At 42.0% G+C, this 17,084-nt stretch overlaps 1 protein-coding gene across 3 annotated transcripts in view; it reads left to right on the top strand.

Annotated features, from left to right (window-relative positions):
* The first annotated feature begins 1,060 nt into the window (after nt 1–1,060).
* The window catches only part of CPAP (centrosome assembly and centriole elongation protein), a 70,163-nt gene continuing 54,139 nt past the window's right edge, over nt 1,061–17,084 (top strand). For all 3 annotated transcript variants that reach the window (XM_037037137.1, XM_037037136.1, XM_037037135.1), the window contains exons 1-3: nt 1,061–1,144; nt 13,416–13,924; nt 14,711–14,834. In XM_037037137.1, coding sequence (XP_036893032.1) covers nt 13,481–13,924; nt 14,711–14,834 — 568 coding nt within the window. In that variant the 5' untranslated portion in view covers nt 1,061–1,144; nt 13,416–13,480. The remainder of the gene's footprint in view (nt 1,145–13,415; nt 13,925–14,710; nt 14,835–17,084) is intronic.

Here is a 17,084-nt window from a genome sequence, read left to right as displayed (position 1 = left end):
TTTTACTTTTTATCCAAACCCAGAAATTTCCCCCCAACTCTCTGCTTTGCTTTCTTCCACCCCCCCAATCTATCACCAGTGGATTTCATATAACCCCCTTATGAGTGCTCTTTTGATTGTAATGCATAAAATAAGGTATTAAATTGCCATTCTCCAGGGCATTTTCTCAATTTGTTGGGATTTTGCTTCCTGGCAATTGTTTCTACCAAACTTACAAAAATTCATTACAGGTTTGAGTTTCTTACGTTGAAACGACCTATGGTGCCAAACGGATGCAAGATTTATGGGATGATCACTTAGTAACTTATGTAATGTATAATCACTTGGTTGTAAACTTGAGACTAATATTGTAGTGTATGTCCAGGGTAACTGAAAATAAAAAACGATTTTAAAAACAATATGGCAATGGCCTGTGTGGCTGTTGGTTAGCGCGGCAGCCCGACGCTCAAGGCTACCAGGTTCGATTCCCAGTTGATCACCTCTCTGGGCCTCAGGGATCCCCAGTCCGTTCAGGAGGTAATGGATCTACTCTTTCTTATTTTGCTCCTCTCTCTCCCCTCCCCTTTCTGACAAAGTAATAAAAAGTCCTCTGGTAAGGCTTAAAAAAAATAGTGTGGACGATGTCTGTCTTTACCTTTACTAAGTCACTCTCAGCCAAAGTGGAAAACAAAGACTAAGAGAAACTAAACCTCCAAAACAGACCGACAGTAAGCAAAACGGCCCTGGCCGCGCCCCCCCCCCCCCCCATAACATTTGCTGAAAGGTTAGCTCCGCCTCCGGTTTTTCCTCCACACGAGGCGCCCTCCTAGTTTGCGAAGGGGTCGGGCTGCCTGCCTGTCCCGGAAGTTTACTCTAGGAACGGTTTTCCCTCCGCCCGACTCCGGCCCGGGAGAAGACGCCCCGCCTGGCATCCCCTAGGTAACGTTCACTGCCGTTGTGTCGCTGGGAGTGGTAGTCAGCGGGAGCCCGGTAGTGCCCGCGTGAACCAGGTGCAGAGTGGCGGGTAGGCACTACATTTCCCAGGAGCCCTAGGATCGGGGGCGGGGCTCCATCCGGGGGCTGTGATTCTGGCGGCTCTTTTGTAAATACAGCGGCGATTCCGGCAGTGGTTTGAGCGGACTGAGAGGCCTGGGTAGTTGAAGAGGTAATATGTGGGCGAAGGGAGAGGGGCAGCGGTGAGGTTCGCCGCTCTGCATCTGAAAGGGCCTGTGGCGCGCGGGATGTCCAGCTCCAGGCCGAAGGGTCGTCCGGCGCCATCCGGCGGTAGCGAATACCTGTTCCAGCATGACAGGGTTTCGGGGGGGATCCTGTGCTTCCTCACCTGACCAGTTCTTGTCCCCACTTTAAGCTGCTGCTAGCTCAGGTACGCAGTCAGCTCAAGGAGAGTGTAGAGCGGTGTTGCTTTCTTACCTCCGTACGGTGCAGTCTGTGTTGTCACCATGGTCAGGTCCTTGTCTTTAAAGATCCGCCGTGGAATCGTGGCTTTCCAGGAGGTGTATTTTCGGGGACCGATCAGTTACCACCTTCTCGACCTGCTAGTTACTTTTCATGGTCTTGTGGAGGTTTTGAATTAACTGAGTATGTCCACTTCCCCTCTGCTTCAGAAAACGGAGTAGAGATATTTTCTTCTTTTTAAAAACATTTTCAAAAATGTCATATTTCTTATTTTATATTGACGTTATGGAACTTGAAGAGATGACCAAGTAGTTTCCTGCTCTGGAAGGTGGCTTAAGTCAACCGAATGCTTGAAGTCTAGGTAAATTTTGAAGGTCTCCAGTTAGTCTTTTTGAATATTCATAGTATCAGAATAGATAAATCCCTTCAGATAAATGTGAACTTTTAAATATATTTTATTGATTATGCCATTACAGTTGTCCTATTCACCCCCCCTTCATTCCCCTCCACCGTGCACACTGCTCCCCCACCATTCCTCCCCTTTCGTTTATGTCCATGTGTTACAAGTTCTTTAGATTCTACATTTCCCATACTATTCTTGCTCTCCCCCCTATTTTCTACCTAGCGTCTATGCTACTTATTCTCTGTACCTTCTCCACCCTTCTCCTCCCACTCCCCTGTTGCTAACCCTCCATGTGATCTACATTTCTATGGTTCTGTTCCTGATCTAGCAGTCCTCTTAGTTTGCTTTTGTTTCAGGTGTGGTTGTTAATAACTGTGAGTTTGCTGTCCTTTCACTGTTCATATTTTTTATTTTCTTTTTCTTAGATAAGTCTCTTTAACATTTCATATAATAAAGGCTTGGTGATGATGAACTCCTTGAATTTGACCTTATCTGAGAAGCACTTTATCTGCCCCTTCCATTCTAAATGAAAGCTTTGCAGGATAGAGCAATCTTGGATGTCTTTGGATTTCAGGACTTGGAATATTGATTTCTTTCCAGCCCCTTCTTGCATGTAAGGTCTCTTTTGAGAAATCCGCCGACAGTCTGATGGGAACTCCTGTGTAGGTGACTGTCCCCTTATCTCTTGCTGCTTCTAGGATTCTCTCCTTCAATTTCATCTTGGCTAATGTAACTACGATGATCCTTGGTGTGTTCCTTCTTGGGTCTACCTGCTTTGGGACTCTCTGAGCTTCCTGGATTTCCTGGAAGTCTATTTCCTTTGCCAGACTGGGGAAGTTCTTTATTATTTGTTCAGATAAGTTTTCCACTTGTCGCTCTTCCTCTTCCCCTTCTGGTACCCTTATAACTCAGATGTCGGAACGTTTAAAGATGTCCTGGAGGTTCCTAAGCCTCTCCTCATTTTTTTGTTTCTTCATTCTTTTCTGTTTGATCATTTTTTTCTTCCTTCTGGTTCACTCGATTGATTTGAGTCCCAGTTTCCTTCCCATCACTATTGGTTTCCTGTGCATTTTCCTTCATTTCACTTAGTTTGGCCTTCATATGTTCCTCTAATTTGGGACTAAAATCAACCAGTTCTGTGAGCATCCTGATCACCAGTGTTTTGTACTGTGCATCTGAAAGTTTGGCTATTTCTTGGTCACTCAGAATTATTGGCTCTGGGGCTTTGAGCTGTTCTTGAGCCATAATGTGTTGGTCTGTATGCACCTGTTAGGTATGAGAGGTGGAGCCTTAGATGTTTACCAGGGCGGAGCCACGCAGGTTGATGGGTTGTGACTTTGTATGTGGGGGTGGGGTCAGAGAGGGGCAATGGCCTTTGTTTTGCTCTCTCTCAGATTTCGGACCCCTCTGCCACTTCCCAGAAGCAAATTGGGCCCTTGTGATGCTGGTTCCCAGGTGTGTGGGCTTGTGTACCCTTCAGGACCCTGTGGGTGTCTCCAACGAACTCTCCCTGCACCTCGACCCCAAAAGTCTTTCCAGTTGGTGCTTTCAGGCTCTAATTCTCATTGCTGGGGCCCTAGCCTGAGAGGTCTGTCTCACTGTTCACTCCTTCGCCTGGTTTATCTGTGCTTGAATGTGTGACCGCGGTCAGCCAGCCGCCCTGTGCTCTCACTGGGTCCGTCCATTGCCACCCCACCTCTGGTAACTGCCACCGCCACCACCGCTGCTTATGCTCCTGGGTTGGTCTGCTGATCTTTCCTGCCCGACCTTGCTCCGCCGCTGAGTCCACCCCTCTTACCGGTCTGGCTGAATGTTTCATTGTTGTTGGACTTTTGTCCAGGTCAATTTTTCTGTCTGTTTTGGCTGTGTTTTTGTTACTAAAACTTTGTTGTTTTTAAACTTGGTTGTGGGAGAAGGCACAGTTTCCACCTATGCCTCCATCTTGGCCGGAAGTCCCAGATAAATGTGAATTTAAGTGTTTGCAATATTGTATTATACTTTTTACATTTGTCAAAGGTAACTTTTGCACAAGAGGCTGTACTGTCCATGTTCTCCATCGTTATTCTTGTAACAACTCAATTTACGTGCATGTCCATTTACCACATTACTATGAAAATCTTACAGATCATTTGTTTTCATGTTTACAGAACTGATACAAGTGCTGTTCATCATGTTTGGGGCACAAGCATTTTCAGTTAGTTATACAGTGCAGTAAAGTGACTAGGGAAACTGCAGTCTCATTTTCAAATTCCATTAAATCTAGATTTTTGACCTAATAAAATGATGCCATTAATCTTCAGTTGTGTTAGCCACATTTCAAGTGCTCAATAGGTGTATGTGATTTGTGGCTACACTGTTGGACAGCACAGGTCTATGTCATTGTATTTTTTTTGTTTGTTACACACTGCTTTACATTTTGCTTTTGTCAGTTGACAGTATATTTTTGATATATATAGTACTTCCATGTCAACACAATGAACTTAACTTTTTTAAAAAATATATTTTATTGATTATACCATTACAGTTGCTATTCTGTTCCCCCCTGCATTCTCCTCCACCCTGCACACCCCGTCCCCCACCATTCCCCCCCTTTAGTTTATGACCACGTGTCTCATGTTCATTAGATTCTATGTTTCCCCTACTACTCTTGCCCTCCCCCCATCTATTTTCTACCTACTGTCTATGCTATTTTCTGTACCTTCTCCCCCCTTGTACTTCTCCCACTCCCCTGTTGCTAACCCTCCAGGTGATCTCCATTTCTATGGTTCTGCTCCTGATCTAGCTGTCATCTTGATGACATTTGGTTTGCTTTTGTTTTAGGTGTGGTTGTTGATAAGTGTCAGTTTGCTGTCCTTTCACTGTTCCACAATGAACTTAACTTGTTCTCTTTAATAGCTGCCTAATATGAATACCATAATTATCTGGGCCCCTGTTAAATCAGTTAAATTAGTTTGTAAATGTTGTGAACTTATGCCAATATAGCACAAAATGCCTAGATGTTAAATTGCTGGGACAAAGTTTCTGTGCATTTACATTTTGGATAGATATTGTCCAATTGCCCTCCAAAATGTTGTACCAGTTTACCTTGCCAGGTAACACTTCATGAAAGGGTTCCTCTTTTCTATAATATCTGTTAATCAAGTTTTAGTCTTTGCCATCTATGTGAAAAATGGTATGTTGTTACTGTTTTAGTTTCTATTCAGTTGAGTGAAGATGAGCATATTTTAATGTTTGCATTAATGTACTTCTTTTTCTGTCTTCTGTATGCTTATGTTTTTCAGACACTAGGTATGAGTCTAAATATGTGTTTGTGTTGTCCTCCAAATTGCCATTTTTTATTTTCCTTTGGTTTACATATATTATATTGATAAAGTCTAGAATTATGTCTGGAAAGTAGTGTGAGATGTCATTCCACTTTGGTGCTACGTCTCTAGGCTCTCCCCTCAAAGGCATGAATATGGCAGGGCTCCCCTCCTCATCAGCCTACAAACATGTTTTGTTTCTTCTGTCTTAAAAAAAAAATCTCTTGCCCTTGCCTCCCTGTGCAGCTACTGTTCTATTTATTTCCTTCCCCTTATAACAAAATTCCTGGAAAGAGTTAGCTATATTCACTGTCTCCAGTTTCTTATTCTTTTATATATCCCCTCCATTAAAGCTTTAGCCTCCTCCTGTCAGCTGCTCTCATGAAGTTATCATGACCTTTGCTAAATTTTAGGGTCAGTTATTAGTTCTCCTCACCCTTCACTGTTAACAGCATTAATGTAGCCCTTTAGTTCTTGAAACATTTTCTTCACTTGTCTTCAAGGACACTATACCTTTTACATCTGTTTTTTTTAGTCTACCTCAATTTCTTAGTGGTTTCATCCAGGGTCTTTAAATACCATCTGGGACTTCGGGCCAAGATGGAGGCGTAGGTGGAAACATTGTGCCTCCTCGCACAACCAAGTTTAAAAACAACAAAGTTTTAGTAACAAAAATGCAACCGAAACACAAAATTGAATCGTACGGAAGTCCGACGACAGTGAACCATTCAGCCAGACTGGTAAGAGGGGCGGAGTCAGCAGCGGGTGGAGCTGAGTTGGGCCGGCAAAAGCGGCCTGACTGACCCAGGAGCACAGGCAGCAGTTGGTGTATCCCAGGTGTGGGGTGACTGCGGGCAGACCCAGTGGGGGCACAAGGTGGCTGGCTGACCGCGGTCACACATTCGCACGCAGATAAAACAGGCAAAGGAGCTAGCAGTGACACAGACCACACAGGCTAGGTCCCCAGTGCCAGGACTTAAAGCCTGAAAGCACCAATTGGAGAAACTTTTGGGGTCGGGTGCCAGGAAAAGTTCCCAGGATCACAGAGAGTTTGTTGGAGAGACCACAGGGTCCTGGAGGGTGCACAGGCCCACACACCTGGGAGCTGGCACCAGGAGGGCCCAGTTTGCTTGCGGGAAGTAGCAGAGGGGACTGAAACCCAAGAGAGAGCGGAACAAACACCATTACCCCTCCCTGCCCCTGCCCCCACATACAGCGTCACAACCCAGTGACCTCGGTCGCCCCACCCTGGTGAACACCTAAGGCTCCACCCCTCATACCTAACAGGTGCAAACAGACCAAGACATTATGGCTCAAGAACAGCTCAGAGCCCCAGAGCCAATAATTCTGAGTGACCAAGAAATAGCCAAACTTTCAGATGCACAGTTCAAAACACTGGTGATCAGGATGCTCACAGAACTGGTTGATTTTAGTCCCATATTAGAGGAACAAATGAAGGCCAAACTAAGTGAAATGAAGGAAAATGACCAGAAGGAAATAAAAAATGACCAAACAGAAAAGAATAAAGAAACAAAAAAATGAGGAGAGGCTTAGGAACCTCCAGGACATCTTTAAACATTCCACCATCTGAATTATAGGGGTACCAGAAGGGGAAGAAGAACGACCACAAGTGGAACACTTATCTGAACAAATAATAAAGAACTTTCCCAGTCTGGCAAAGGAAATAGACTTCCAGGAAATCCAGGAAGCTCAGAGAGTCCCAAAGCAGGTAGACCCAAGAAGGAACACACCANATTCCTGGAAAGAGTTAGCTATATTCACTGTCTCCAGTTTCTTATTCTTTTATATATCCCCTCCATTAAAGCTTTAGCCTCCTCCTGTCAGCTGCTCTCATGAAGTTATCATGACCTTTGCTTTGCTAAATTTTAGGGTCAGTTATTAGTTCTCCTCACCCTTCACTGTTAACAGCATTAATGTAGCCCTTTAGTTCTTGAAACATTTTCTTCACTTGTCTTCAAGGACACTATACCTTTAACATCTGTTTTTTTAGTCTACCTCAATTCCTTAGTGGTTTCATCCAGGGTCTTTAAATACCATCTGGGACTTCGGGCCAAGGTGGAGGCGTAGGTGGAAACATTGTGCCTCCTCGCACAACCAAGTTTAAAAACAACAAAGTTTTAGTAACAAAAACGCAACCAAAACACAGAAAATTGAATCGTACGGAAGTCCGACGACAATGAACCATTCAGCCAGACTGGTAAGAGGGGCGGAGTCAGCAGCAGGTGGAGCTGAGTTGGGCAGGCAAAAGCGGCCTGACTGACCCAGGAGCACAGGCAGCAGTTGGTGGATCCCAGATGTGGGGTGACTGTGGGCAGACCCAGTGGGGGCACAAGGTGGCTGGCTGACTGTGGTCACACATTCGCATGCAGATAAAACAGGCAAAGGAGCTAGCAGTGACACAGACCACACAGGCTAGGTCCCCAGTGCCAGGACTTAAAGCCTGAAAGCACCAATTGGAGAAACTTTCAGGGTTGGGTGCCAGGAGAAGTTCCCAGGATCACAGAGAGTTTGTTGGAGAGACCACAGGGTCCTGGAGGGTGCAACGGCCCACACACCTGGGAGCCGGCACCAGGAGGGCCCAGTTTGCTTGTGGGAAGTAGCAGAGGGGACCGAAAACCCAAGAGAGAGCGGAACAAACATCATTACCCCTCCCTGACCCTGCCCCCACATACAAAGTCACAACCCAGTGACCTCGGTCGTCCCACCCTGGTGAACACCTAAGGCTCCACCCCTCATACCTAACAGGTGCAAACAGACCAAGACATTATGGCTCAAGAACAGCTCAAAGCCCCAGAGCCAATAATTCTGAGTGACCAAGAAATAGCCAAACTTTCAGATGCACAGTACAAAACACTGGTGATCATGATGCTTGCAGAACTGGTTGATTTTAGTCCCAAATTAGAGGAACAAATGAAGGCCAAACTAAGTGAAATGAAGGAAAATGCATAGGAAACCAATAGTGTTGGAGAGGAAACTGGGACTCAATCGAGTGAACCAGAAGGAAGAAAAAAATGACCAAACAGAAAAGAATGAAGAAACAAAAAAATGAGGAGAGGCTTAGGAACCTCCAGGACATCTTTAAACATTCCACCATCTGAATTATAGGGGTACCAGAAGGGGAAGAAGAACAACCACAAGTGGAACACTTATCTGAACAAATAATAAAGGAGAACTTACCCACTCTGGCAAAGGAAATAGACTTCCAGGAAATCCAGGAAGCTCAGAGAGTCCTAAAGCAGGTGAACCCAAGAAGGAACACACCAAGGCACATCATAATTACATTAGCCAAGATGAAATTGAAGGAGAGAATCCTAGAAGCAGCAAGAGATAAGGGGTCAGTCACCTACAAAGGAGGTCCCATCAGAGTGTCAGCTGATTTCTCAAAAGAGACCTTACAGGCAAGAAGGGGCTGGAAAGAAATATTCCAAGTCATGAAATCCAAAGACCTACAGCCAAGATTGCTCTATCCAGGAAAGCTTTCATTTAGAATGGAAGGGGCAGATAAAGTGCTTCTCAGATAAGGCCAAATTCAAGGAGTTCATCATACCAAGCCCTTATTATATGAAATGTTAAAGGGACTTCTCTAGGAAAAGAAGATAAAAAATATCAACAGTGAAAGGATAGCAAACTCACAGTTATTAACCACACCTAAAACAAAAGCAAACCAAGAGGACAGCTAGATCAGGAGTGGAACCATAGAAATGAAGAACACATGGAGGGTTAGCAACAGGGGAGTGGGAGGAGGAGAAGGGTGGAGAAGGTACAGAGAATAAGTAGCATAGACGCTAGGTAGAAAATAGGGGGGAGAGCAAGAATAGTATGGGAAATGTAGAATCTAAAGAACTTGTGACACATGGACATAAACGAAAGGGGAGGAATGGTGGGGCAGGGTTGTGCAGGGGGGAGGGGAGTGAAGGGGAAAATGGGACAACTGTAATGGCATAATCAATAAAATATATTTTAAAAAATACTATCTGCATGCTGAGGATACCCGCATTTGTGCTTCACTGTCTTGGCCTTGTCTGTGAGTTAAACATTCTTGTGCATCCAGCTACCTACACGATACCTCTGCTGCGTGTCTGATAGGTATCTTAAAATGTCCTAAATTCATTTCTCAACTTTCCCCCAAACCTATTACATCCCTCATGTGTTTTTCTCATTTCAATTAATGGCAACTCTATTCTTCCAGTTGCTCAGCCAGAAATTTTATTTTAGTTTATTGTTATTCTATTACAGTTGTTTCAATTTTCCCCCCTTTTTCCCCTTTGGTCACCCCTGTGGAGAGAGACTCCAACCCCCTTCTCCCACAGTCAATCCCCACACTATTGTCCATGTCCATTGGCCATCCATACATGGTATTTAACTAGTTCTTTCCCTACAGCCAGAAAATTTTAAGGAATAAAATGGAGAGTCCCAGTGACATGAAGATATTGTAAATTGTAAAGGAAGAATAATGGGTTATATAGTCTGATCATATGAGGTTGAAAATTGGGTGCTTTTTAAAAAAAAACAGTACAGAGGTCTTTGTTTTCCCTTTTTTTACACTTCCCATGTCATGAATTCATAGGGAATGGGTTCCAGAAGTGCTGGGTGTTTTCCATTGGCTCTCACACAGTGCGCTTCTCTGGGTGGAGCAGGCTGGTGCTTCAGTTGAACCCAGGTACCTTTATCTTTGGCTTCCTTGTTTTTTTCTGATCATTTTTCTTCACATATTTCAGAAAGTTATCTTGGCTTTTAGAATTCTTACTACACCCCAGTATGTACATTGATTCTCTCCACAGAAATCTTGCCTTTGTTTGTTTAAAACAATGCCCTCTGCGTGCTGTGTGTGTGAAACTGTGGACTCTTTCAGTTTTCCATGATAACATTTGTAGAGCATTCGTTTTTAAACAGTGCCCAGTCTGTTGAGATCTACAATATCACCTTTCTTGTAGATTTGCATCTATGTGGCTAAAGGAACATCTCCATGTTTTCTAAAAGGCCTAGATAATATAGAGCAGTGCTTCTCTTCTTTCCCTTTGTGTTAGTCCTTTTGGCGAGTTACTGGATGACCGCAGAGTGTCTGGGTATTACTCTGCCCATGTTAGCAGTACCATTAGCTCCTCCTCCTCCACCAGATCCATAATTTCATCCTCTAAGTGAGGACTCTGTTCACTTTCTGTTCACCCTATCTAAAAATGCAATCTGCTTCCCCCACACAGGTTTTATTTTTTCCTTAGTGTTTATTAATATTTAACATTGTATAATTTAGCTTTATGTGTATATATTTTCCCCATTTTGAAACAATATCTTGCAGAGTTAGAAAATAAATGCTTATTGAAAAAAATCAGACAGGCAAATGAGAAGTGGCTTATGTTCTTTGCGATATCCTTATTATGTTTATTGTGCAGTGACAATTACACAAGGAAATTCATTATTTTACAGCAGGGGTGTCCAACCTTTTCGTGTCTCTGGGCCACACTGGAGGAAGAAGAGTTACACATTCAATACACAAATACTAATGAAAACTGATGAGCAAAAACAAGGTCCGTGCATAATTTTCATGATATCTACCACCACAGATAAGCAAAAAAGTCCTCACATAATAACCCTAATTATTCAGCAGCCCTTTTGATAATCTTTTAAAGTTGTTGCTCAGGTCCCAAGTTTGTGATCACTAAGTATAGAAAATGTATGTATCTAAGTAATAAAATGTCATTGATTTTTAAAAATAATATAAATATAAAAAGCAAAACTAGTGGGATGTTTGACATTGTATTTGAGAAACTAGTGCATTGGTACCTGGTTTGATAGAGGTAGTTGCAATTCTCAGTGAGTTCTCAAGATGCTTATCAGATATTTTGGTTCTAATTTTACTCTTGTGTTTCATTCTTTTTTCTACTCTAGAATGTGTTTCATTCTTTCTTCTTTTAAACATTTTGCTTAACAGAGGGAAAGGGAGAGAAAAAGAGAGGGAGAGAAATATCAATGTATGGTTGCCTCTCATGAGCCCCCTTCTGGGAACTGGCCTACAACCCAGGTATGTGCCCTGACTGGGAATCAAACCAGCTATCCTTTGGTTTGCAGTCCAGTCGGTGCTCAATACACTGAGCCACACCAGTCAGGGCTTAATGTGCTTCATTCTTGAAAATAGTTGCTTGCAAATGTCGGTGCTGCCAAATACTGATGACAAGAATATGGCATGATTGTGAACCAAGGGATATTTGTCTCTGGGGAGATAGGACCTACCTATAGATATCCAGTAAAGAGACACAATCAGATTTTTCTTTAAGTTCAGTGTCAGATTGCAGCTGTATGCATTCCGTTTGAAAATTGGCAAGTAACATTTTACCAACTGAAAATGGAGTCGCAAAATATTATTTTCTTAGAAATCTTGAAATCTGTTTTCAACTTCTTGTATCAATTTGAAAAGCAAGGCTGCATATTTTCACTGTTCACAGGACTGTGTTTAGCCAATGTGTAGAAATGCATAACGTTGTTTGCCTTAATTTGAGCTTGCCATAATTTCAGTTTCATTTGGAACACTGTTATGGATTAAAATATGGTATTGGTAAGTCAGTTTTCACCTTGAAGATGCATGTTTAACTCATTTAAACGAGCAGTTAAATCCAGTAAAAATGCTAAATCTGTAAGCCAGTTTTCATTGTCTAGTTCTGGTACAAATTTGTTTTTTGATACTATAAATAACTTGATAACATGTCACAAATCATAAAATCTTTTTAACATTTGGCCTCGACTTGGCCCTCTTCCGAAAAGTAAATTATGTTGCCAAAGTCAACATCAATACTTCTAAGGAATTCCTAGAACTGGGGGTGATTCAGTCCCTTGGCTCTTATAAAATTCACAGTGTTGATGATGATTTGCATGACATTATGCATATTTAAAACTTTTGTGCATAAATTTTCTTGATGTCCTGTGCAGTGATACTTCATCAAATGTGAGATTTGGGTGGTAATTGCATTACTGTTTATCAATTTTACAAGTCCTTCTCTTTTACCCACCATTGCCAGAGCACCATCAGTTATGTTGGCAATGGACAAAGAAAATTGCTTTAACATATTTTTATTGCTTCATACAAATCTATTGATTTAGTTGTGACTTTTAATGGCACTAAAGAGGCCATTTCTTCAGTGACGTTATATATTCGTTGTACCTCTAATAAAAATGGCAACTTGAGCTGTATCTGTATCATCAGTGCTATCATCCATCGTCAGAGCACAAAATTTAAACTTCTTTTGATGGATTTTCCAACTTCTTCAATTCACTTGCAAGTGAACTGTTCACTTTACAAATAGCAAGAACATACATACATTTGTTTTACCTGAAACTGTGACACGTAATCACAAAAAATCTCAAATCTCAGTGTTTTAGGTAAATTTACAGTTTTTTGTTGGGCTGCGTTCATAGTCACCCTGGGCCTGATTTGGCCTGTGGGCCTTGGTTCGGACACCCCTGTTTTAGAGTATGATTCATATAGAGTAGCTGTTCCTTGGCATGAACCAATGTAATTTTTGTTGAACATTGAATGAATTCAAATAATACTTTATAGTACTGAATTTATTTTCAACAATATAACCTTAATTGTGATTTAATTTTAACGTAATTTTAGCAAACATCAGATTTCTCCTACCTGCCAGGAATGGGTGATGCTAGGCTGTATTGAATATACAGATATATTTAAGGAGCTCCTAGCTGGGTTAATTATAGACACAAAAGCAAAATACCACAAATAGTGGGACGAATGCCAACATAGTGATGGCAGAGACCCCTAGGAATGCAGATGAGGGACTACCTGGTGAGGGACTACCTAGAGAGATGAAGGAGTAAGGGACCGTGGAAAACAGTGCTGGGTAAAGCCATGGGGGGTGGGGATGATTTCTGTCCTAAATTTGGGAGAACACAGGTTCCTCGGGTAAAGTCCTGGTATAAGATTGGGCAAAGAACCAATCTTATACCAGGACCAGAAGTATGAAAGTGCTTGATGTGAATGATATTGAGAGTGGATTTTTTTCCTTTGATAATTGAATAACTTAGAAGATGATTTAGCGCCCATAGTTTTAGATCAACTGATCTAGTGCTTGTTTCAAATCATCAGAATGATTAGATCAGAAAGGAACTCAGCTTGTTGATCCCCTGAATTTGAACTAAAAAAACAAAACAAAACAAAAAACCCACGTAGCTTAATGCCCAACTGCTTTGCTAGTTAAAGCCTTTTATATATGAAATATTTAGTAGATTTTTGTGCCGGGTCAGGGTTTGGGTGGATTATCTTTAATACTTCTTGTCTTCTACAGGTGTTGGAAATTAATAGCTCTTCTAGCTTTTACATTATTTAAATATAGTAGAAAATTGGACCGATATGTTCTTGATGCCAACGTCTTCAGAGTTAAACGGTGGGCAGGACTTCCTAAGCCAGTGGATGACCAATTCTTCTCGTGCTGGAGTTATATTAAATCGTGGATTTCCCATTTTGGAAGCAGATGAAGAGAAGCGAGCAAATGTGAACATTTCCACCAGCTTTGCTGTTAAAGCCACACATTTTTCACACAGTTTCACTTTCCTAAGTGAAGAAGAATCACGTAGTGAAGAACAGAATTTGGAGTCTAACAGCCCTTGCAGACTACAGTCAGATAAATCTGAAACAGATGCAGTCTTTCCTCTGCCTGAACGAGAACCACAGCCAGTGGCATGTCAGGATGCTCCTGGACCCTGGGAAGATAACAAAAGTGACTCTATCTCCGATCTTGTGAGTGAATTCAGAGAAGTGGCTTGTAAAGACCCACTTTTTAAGAAGCTTGAACAGGTACAACAGGACTTGGCCTAATGTGTATTTGTGTAATTGCAGGTTTTTGTTTATGATGAAAGTTACCAGTTTCAGGTCCCCTTGTTTCTTCCCCTTTACAGTGCAATCCTCAAAATACTGAATTTTGCCTTTTGTTTAATGTGGAACATTAAAGCATGTTTAATATGTAAGACATAAATGTAACCCTTAAGATAATATCTTCAACTTTCTACCTCATTTGGTAAATGCTAAAGTAGAAATTGTTGGTCAGCTATTAGGTAGGAAAGCTGATCATAAATGTGCTGATTACCTATTTTTTAAGAATCAAAGGATTTTTCTGTTTCTTAGTTGAGAGAGTCAGTATGGTTTCCATCATAAAAAATTGAATTTTAGAGTTTTGGTGGCAGATTTAGTTACTTAGCCTTATTTTAAACTCTTTATTAAGGAAGATATAAGGAGGGAGCGGGGAGGGATTAAGATTAGTGTGAGGAGCAAAGGTCCATAAAGAAATGTAAAGTTGAGTCCTGGCTAGTTGGCTCAGTAGGTTGGAACAGCATCCCTTAAACCAAAAGGTTTCCGTTTTGCTTTCTGGTCAGGGCACGTTACTAGGTTGCAGGTTTGACCCTCATTCAGAGGGCAGGCAGGAGGCAACCGCTCAATGCGAACATCAGTGTTTCTCTCTCTCCCTCCTCCCCGTGTTTCTTTCCCTTGCCCACTCCATCCCTCTCTAGAATCAATAAACATATCCTCAGCTGGGGATTTAAAAAATATATAAAGTTTAATAAAGTTAATTTTATGTTTAAAAAGCTGAAAGAGGTGCAACAGAAGAAGCAGGAACAACTGAAGAGGCAGCAGTTGGAGCAACTGCAGAGACTCATGGACGAACAAGAGAAGCTGCTCACTATGGTGTCTGGGCAGCATGTACTCCCAGGTATTTTTTTACTTACACAGGACCTTTAGTTAGTACAGTGGTAGATGGTTACACACATTTCTTGCCTTGAATTGTTTGATAGGTTATTTCTACCATTTCTCTGTCATATGTTGAAAACTCCAGTTTCTTTAGGAGCAAGGCAGATAACTGCAGTTGTGGTAATATAAGTGGGACAAGTGAAAGCTGTACTATTCTGGAGCATTCATGTTCTTACAGACATTCACATTTATTTATAAAATAAAATTTAAAAAAGACCGGCAGAATAAAAGATCTGGAGCCAAACTTGGTATAGGGCTCCTGGTTTACAAGCCCTGCCTGATGAATGCAAAACTGCCCTGGATCATAGAGGTAAATTTGTATAGAAGCCACTCTACTCAGCTGAAGAACTATTCCAGAAATATTTTCTGTTTAGTCGATGGCAGTTCTTTTGTTGTGTGCTCAATCAATTAATAGCATGTTTGTATCAGGGGAAAAGCCTGTTGAAATATGTCTGGAGCAGTGGCTTTGAAAGTTTGTTGACCTCTGTAGCAACAAAAGCGTTTTAAATCATGACTCATAATGTCAAAGAAATTTCATAAATCAGCCTTTATTGGTGTGTCTGGTATAAAGCAAGGATAGTTACTATTTTGTTTATTTTATGTCAAAAAAAAGTGCCAGTTGTGTCTTGTTGCATCTGATGATAAAATGACTAATGGATTGTGTCCCACAGTTTGAAAACCAGTGGTCTGGAGCAATGTCTGCTTGGTGCTACTTTCCAAAAGACACACTTCACTGACTTAGGACAGTGCCTGTTGTGTTGAGAAAGTTGTGTGGTAATTGAGAATACAAAGAAGATAAGACTTTGGCAGATGAGTGTGCAGAGTGTGGCTGTGTGGGATTCAGGGACTGGTGGGATGGTGGGGGTGAGAAGTGTAGCAGATGCAGAGTGGTTTGAGGAGCTTGGATGTCACAGGTGATGGCGTTCTTGCTCCTCCCCCTCCACCCTGTCCCCACCAAGGTAGAAAGCAAGAGAGGAGGTGAAACATACAGAAGAAGAGGTTTGTTAAAAACAGATTATAGGGAAAGGAGAAAGGGGGACAGTTGGGTGCAACAAAGGAACACATACTAATGAAGAAAGAATACAGCTCCTTGAACTGCTGCCGGGGTCTGGCTTATGTTTGGTTCAGTCATTCACGCAGGTGCAGGGTAGATTTGCTTTCTAAGAACTCTGGTTTGGCAGATACACGTCCGCTAGTGCACATGCAGAGTGGAGCTTTTTGCGGGAACACTCGAAACTTATATAGGAGAGGCTCACAAAAAACATTGAGAGTATTCACAGTTATTTAACAGGCTCAGCCTATGTCAATTCTTAAGTGAAACAAATAAAAAGCAAAACTGCGAGTGCCTGTGATGATGAATAGAGTGACTGCTGGAACAGTTATGTCCTGCAGTGCGGCTTTTGAGTTGAAGGCACCAGGAGTTTCCGTTTTGTTTTTATACCATCAGTGCTTGTGTCAACATAGCGAAATGGACAGTACTGTCTTAATTTTTTGTGAAAATAGCTTTGACCTGGTGGTGCCTGAAAGAATCTTGGAGACTTCCAGGGTTTACACACTTCGAGAGCTTCTGCTTTAGGTTATGCCTTTTATTTTTTTTCAGCGACATGTTCAGGTTGAGTTGGATGACTATTAGTCAAAAATATTTAAGTGGAGTGAGTACTGTTATAAAGGAAGGTCAGATGAACATAATATTCAATGAGGATCTACCTGATGTCTAGTTTTATTTGTGGGCTAGGGGTGAGGTAGATAGGTGGCACGGCTCTTTTGTAAAACACTTTCCATGGTGCCTTCACTTCTAAATTTAGTGAGACAATCAGGGAGAACAGAAGGGTAGTAGCGGGATTTCATGGGGCGGGTGTAGCAGGCAGAATGGCTAGTATTTTCATTTAGCCTCCGAAACATATGTACAGGGGGGATCTTGTTGTTTATTGGGTTATTTCAAAAGCTGAGACTAAAGGAACAAAACAGGAGAAGAGTAGTACAGGAAATTTAGAAACAACAGAAAAAGCACCCATAATTCCATTACCTGAGGATGCCAAAATGGCAGCTATAATCTGAAAGGAAGATACTTTTCTCTGCTGTGACACAGAGAGCATGACTGTTAGGGAACAGTACAGATCATTTGTAACTATCTGCACTGAAGCTGTCTAACTGTGAGCTCTAATGGGGCTGTGAGCTGAGGACACCAGAAGTGCTTGTCACAGCTGGCGCC

Source organism: Sturnira hondurensis, unplaced genomic scaffold (assembly GCF_014824575.4).
Source record: "Sturnira hondurensis isolate 20B ecotype Veracruz unplaced genomic scaffold, ASM1482457v3 Scaffold0022910, whole genome shotgun sequence".
Taxonomy (NCBI): domain Eukaryota; kingdom Metazoa; phylum Chordata; class Mammalia; order Chiroptera; family Phyllostomidae; genus Sturnira; species Sturnira hondurensis.
The sequence above is the reverse complement of the archived record's forward strand: the minus strand, read 5'-3'. Positions and strand labels throughout refer to the sequence as shown.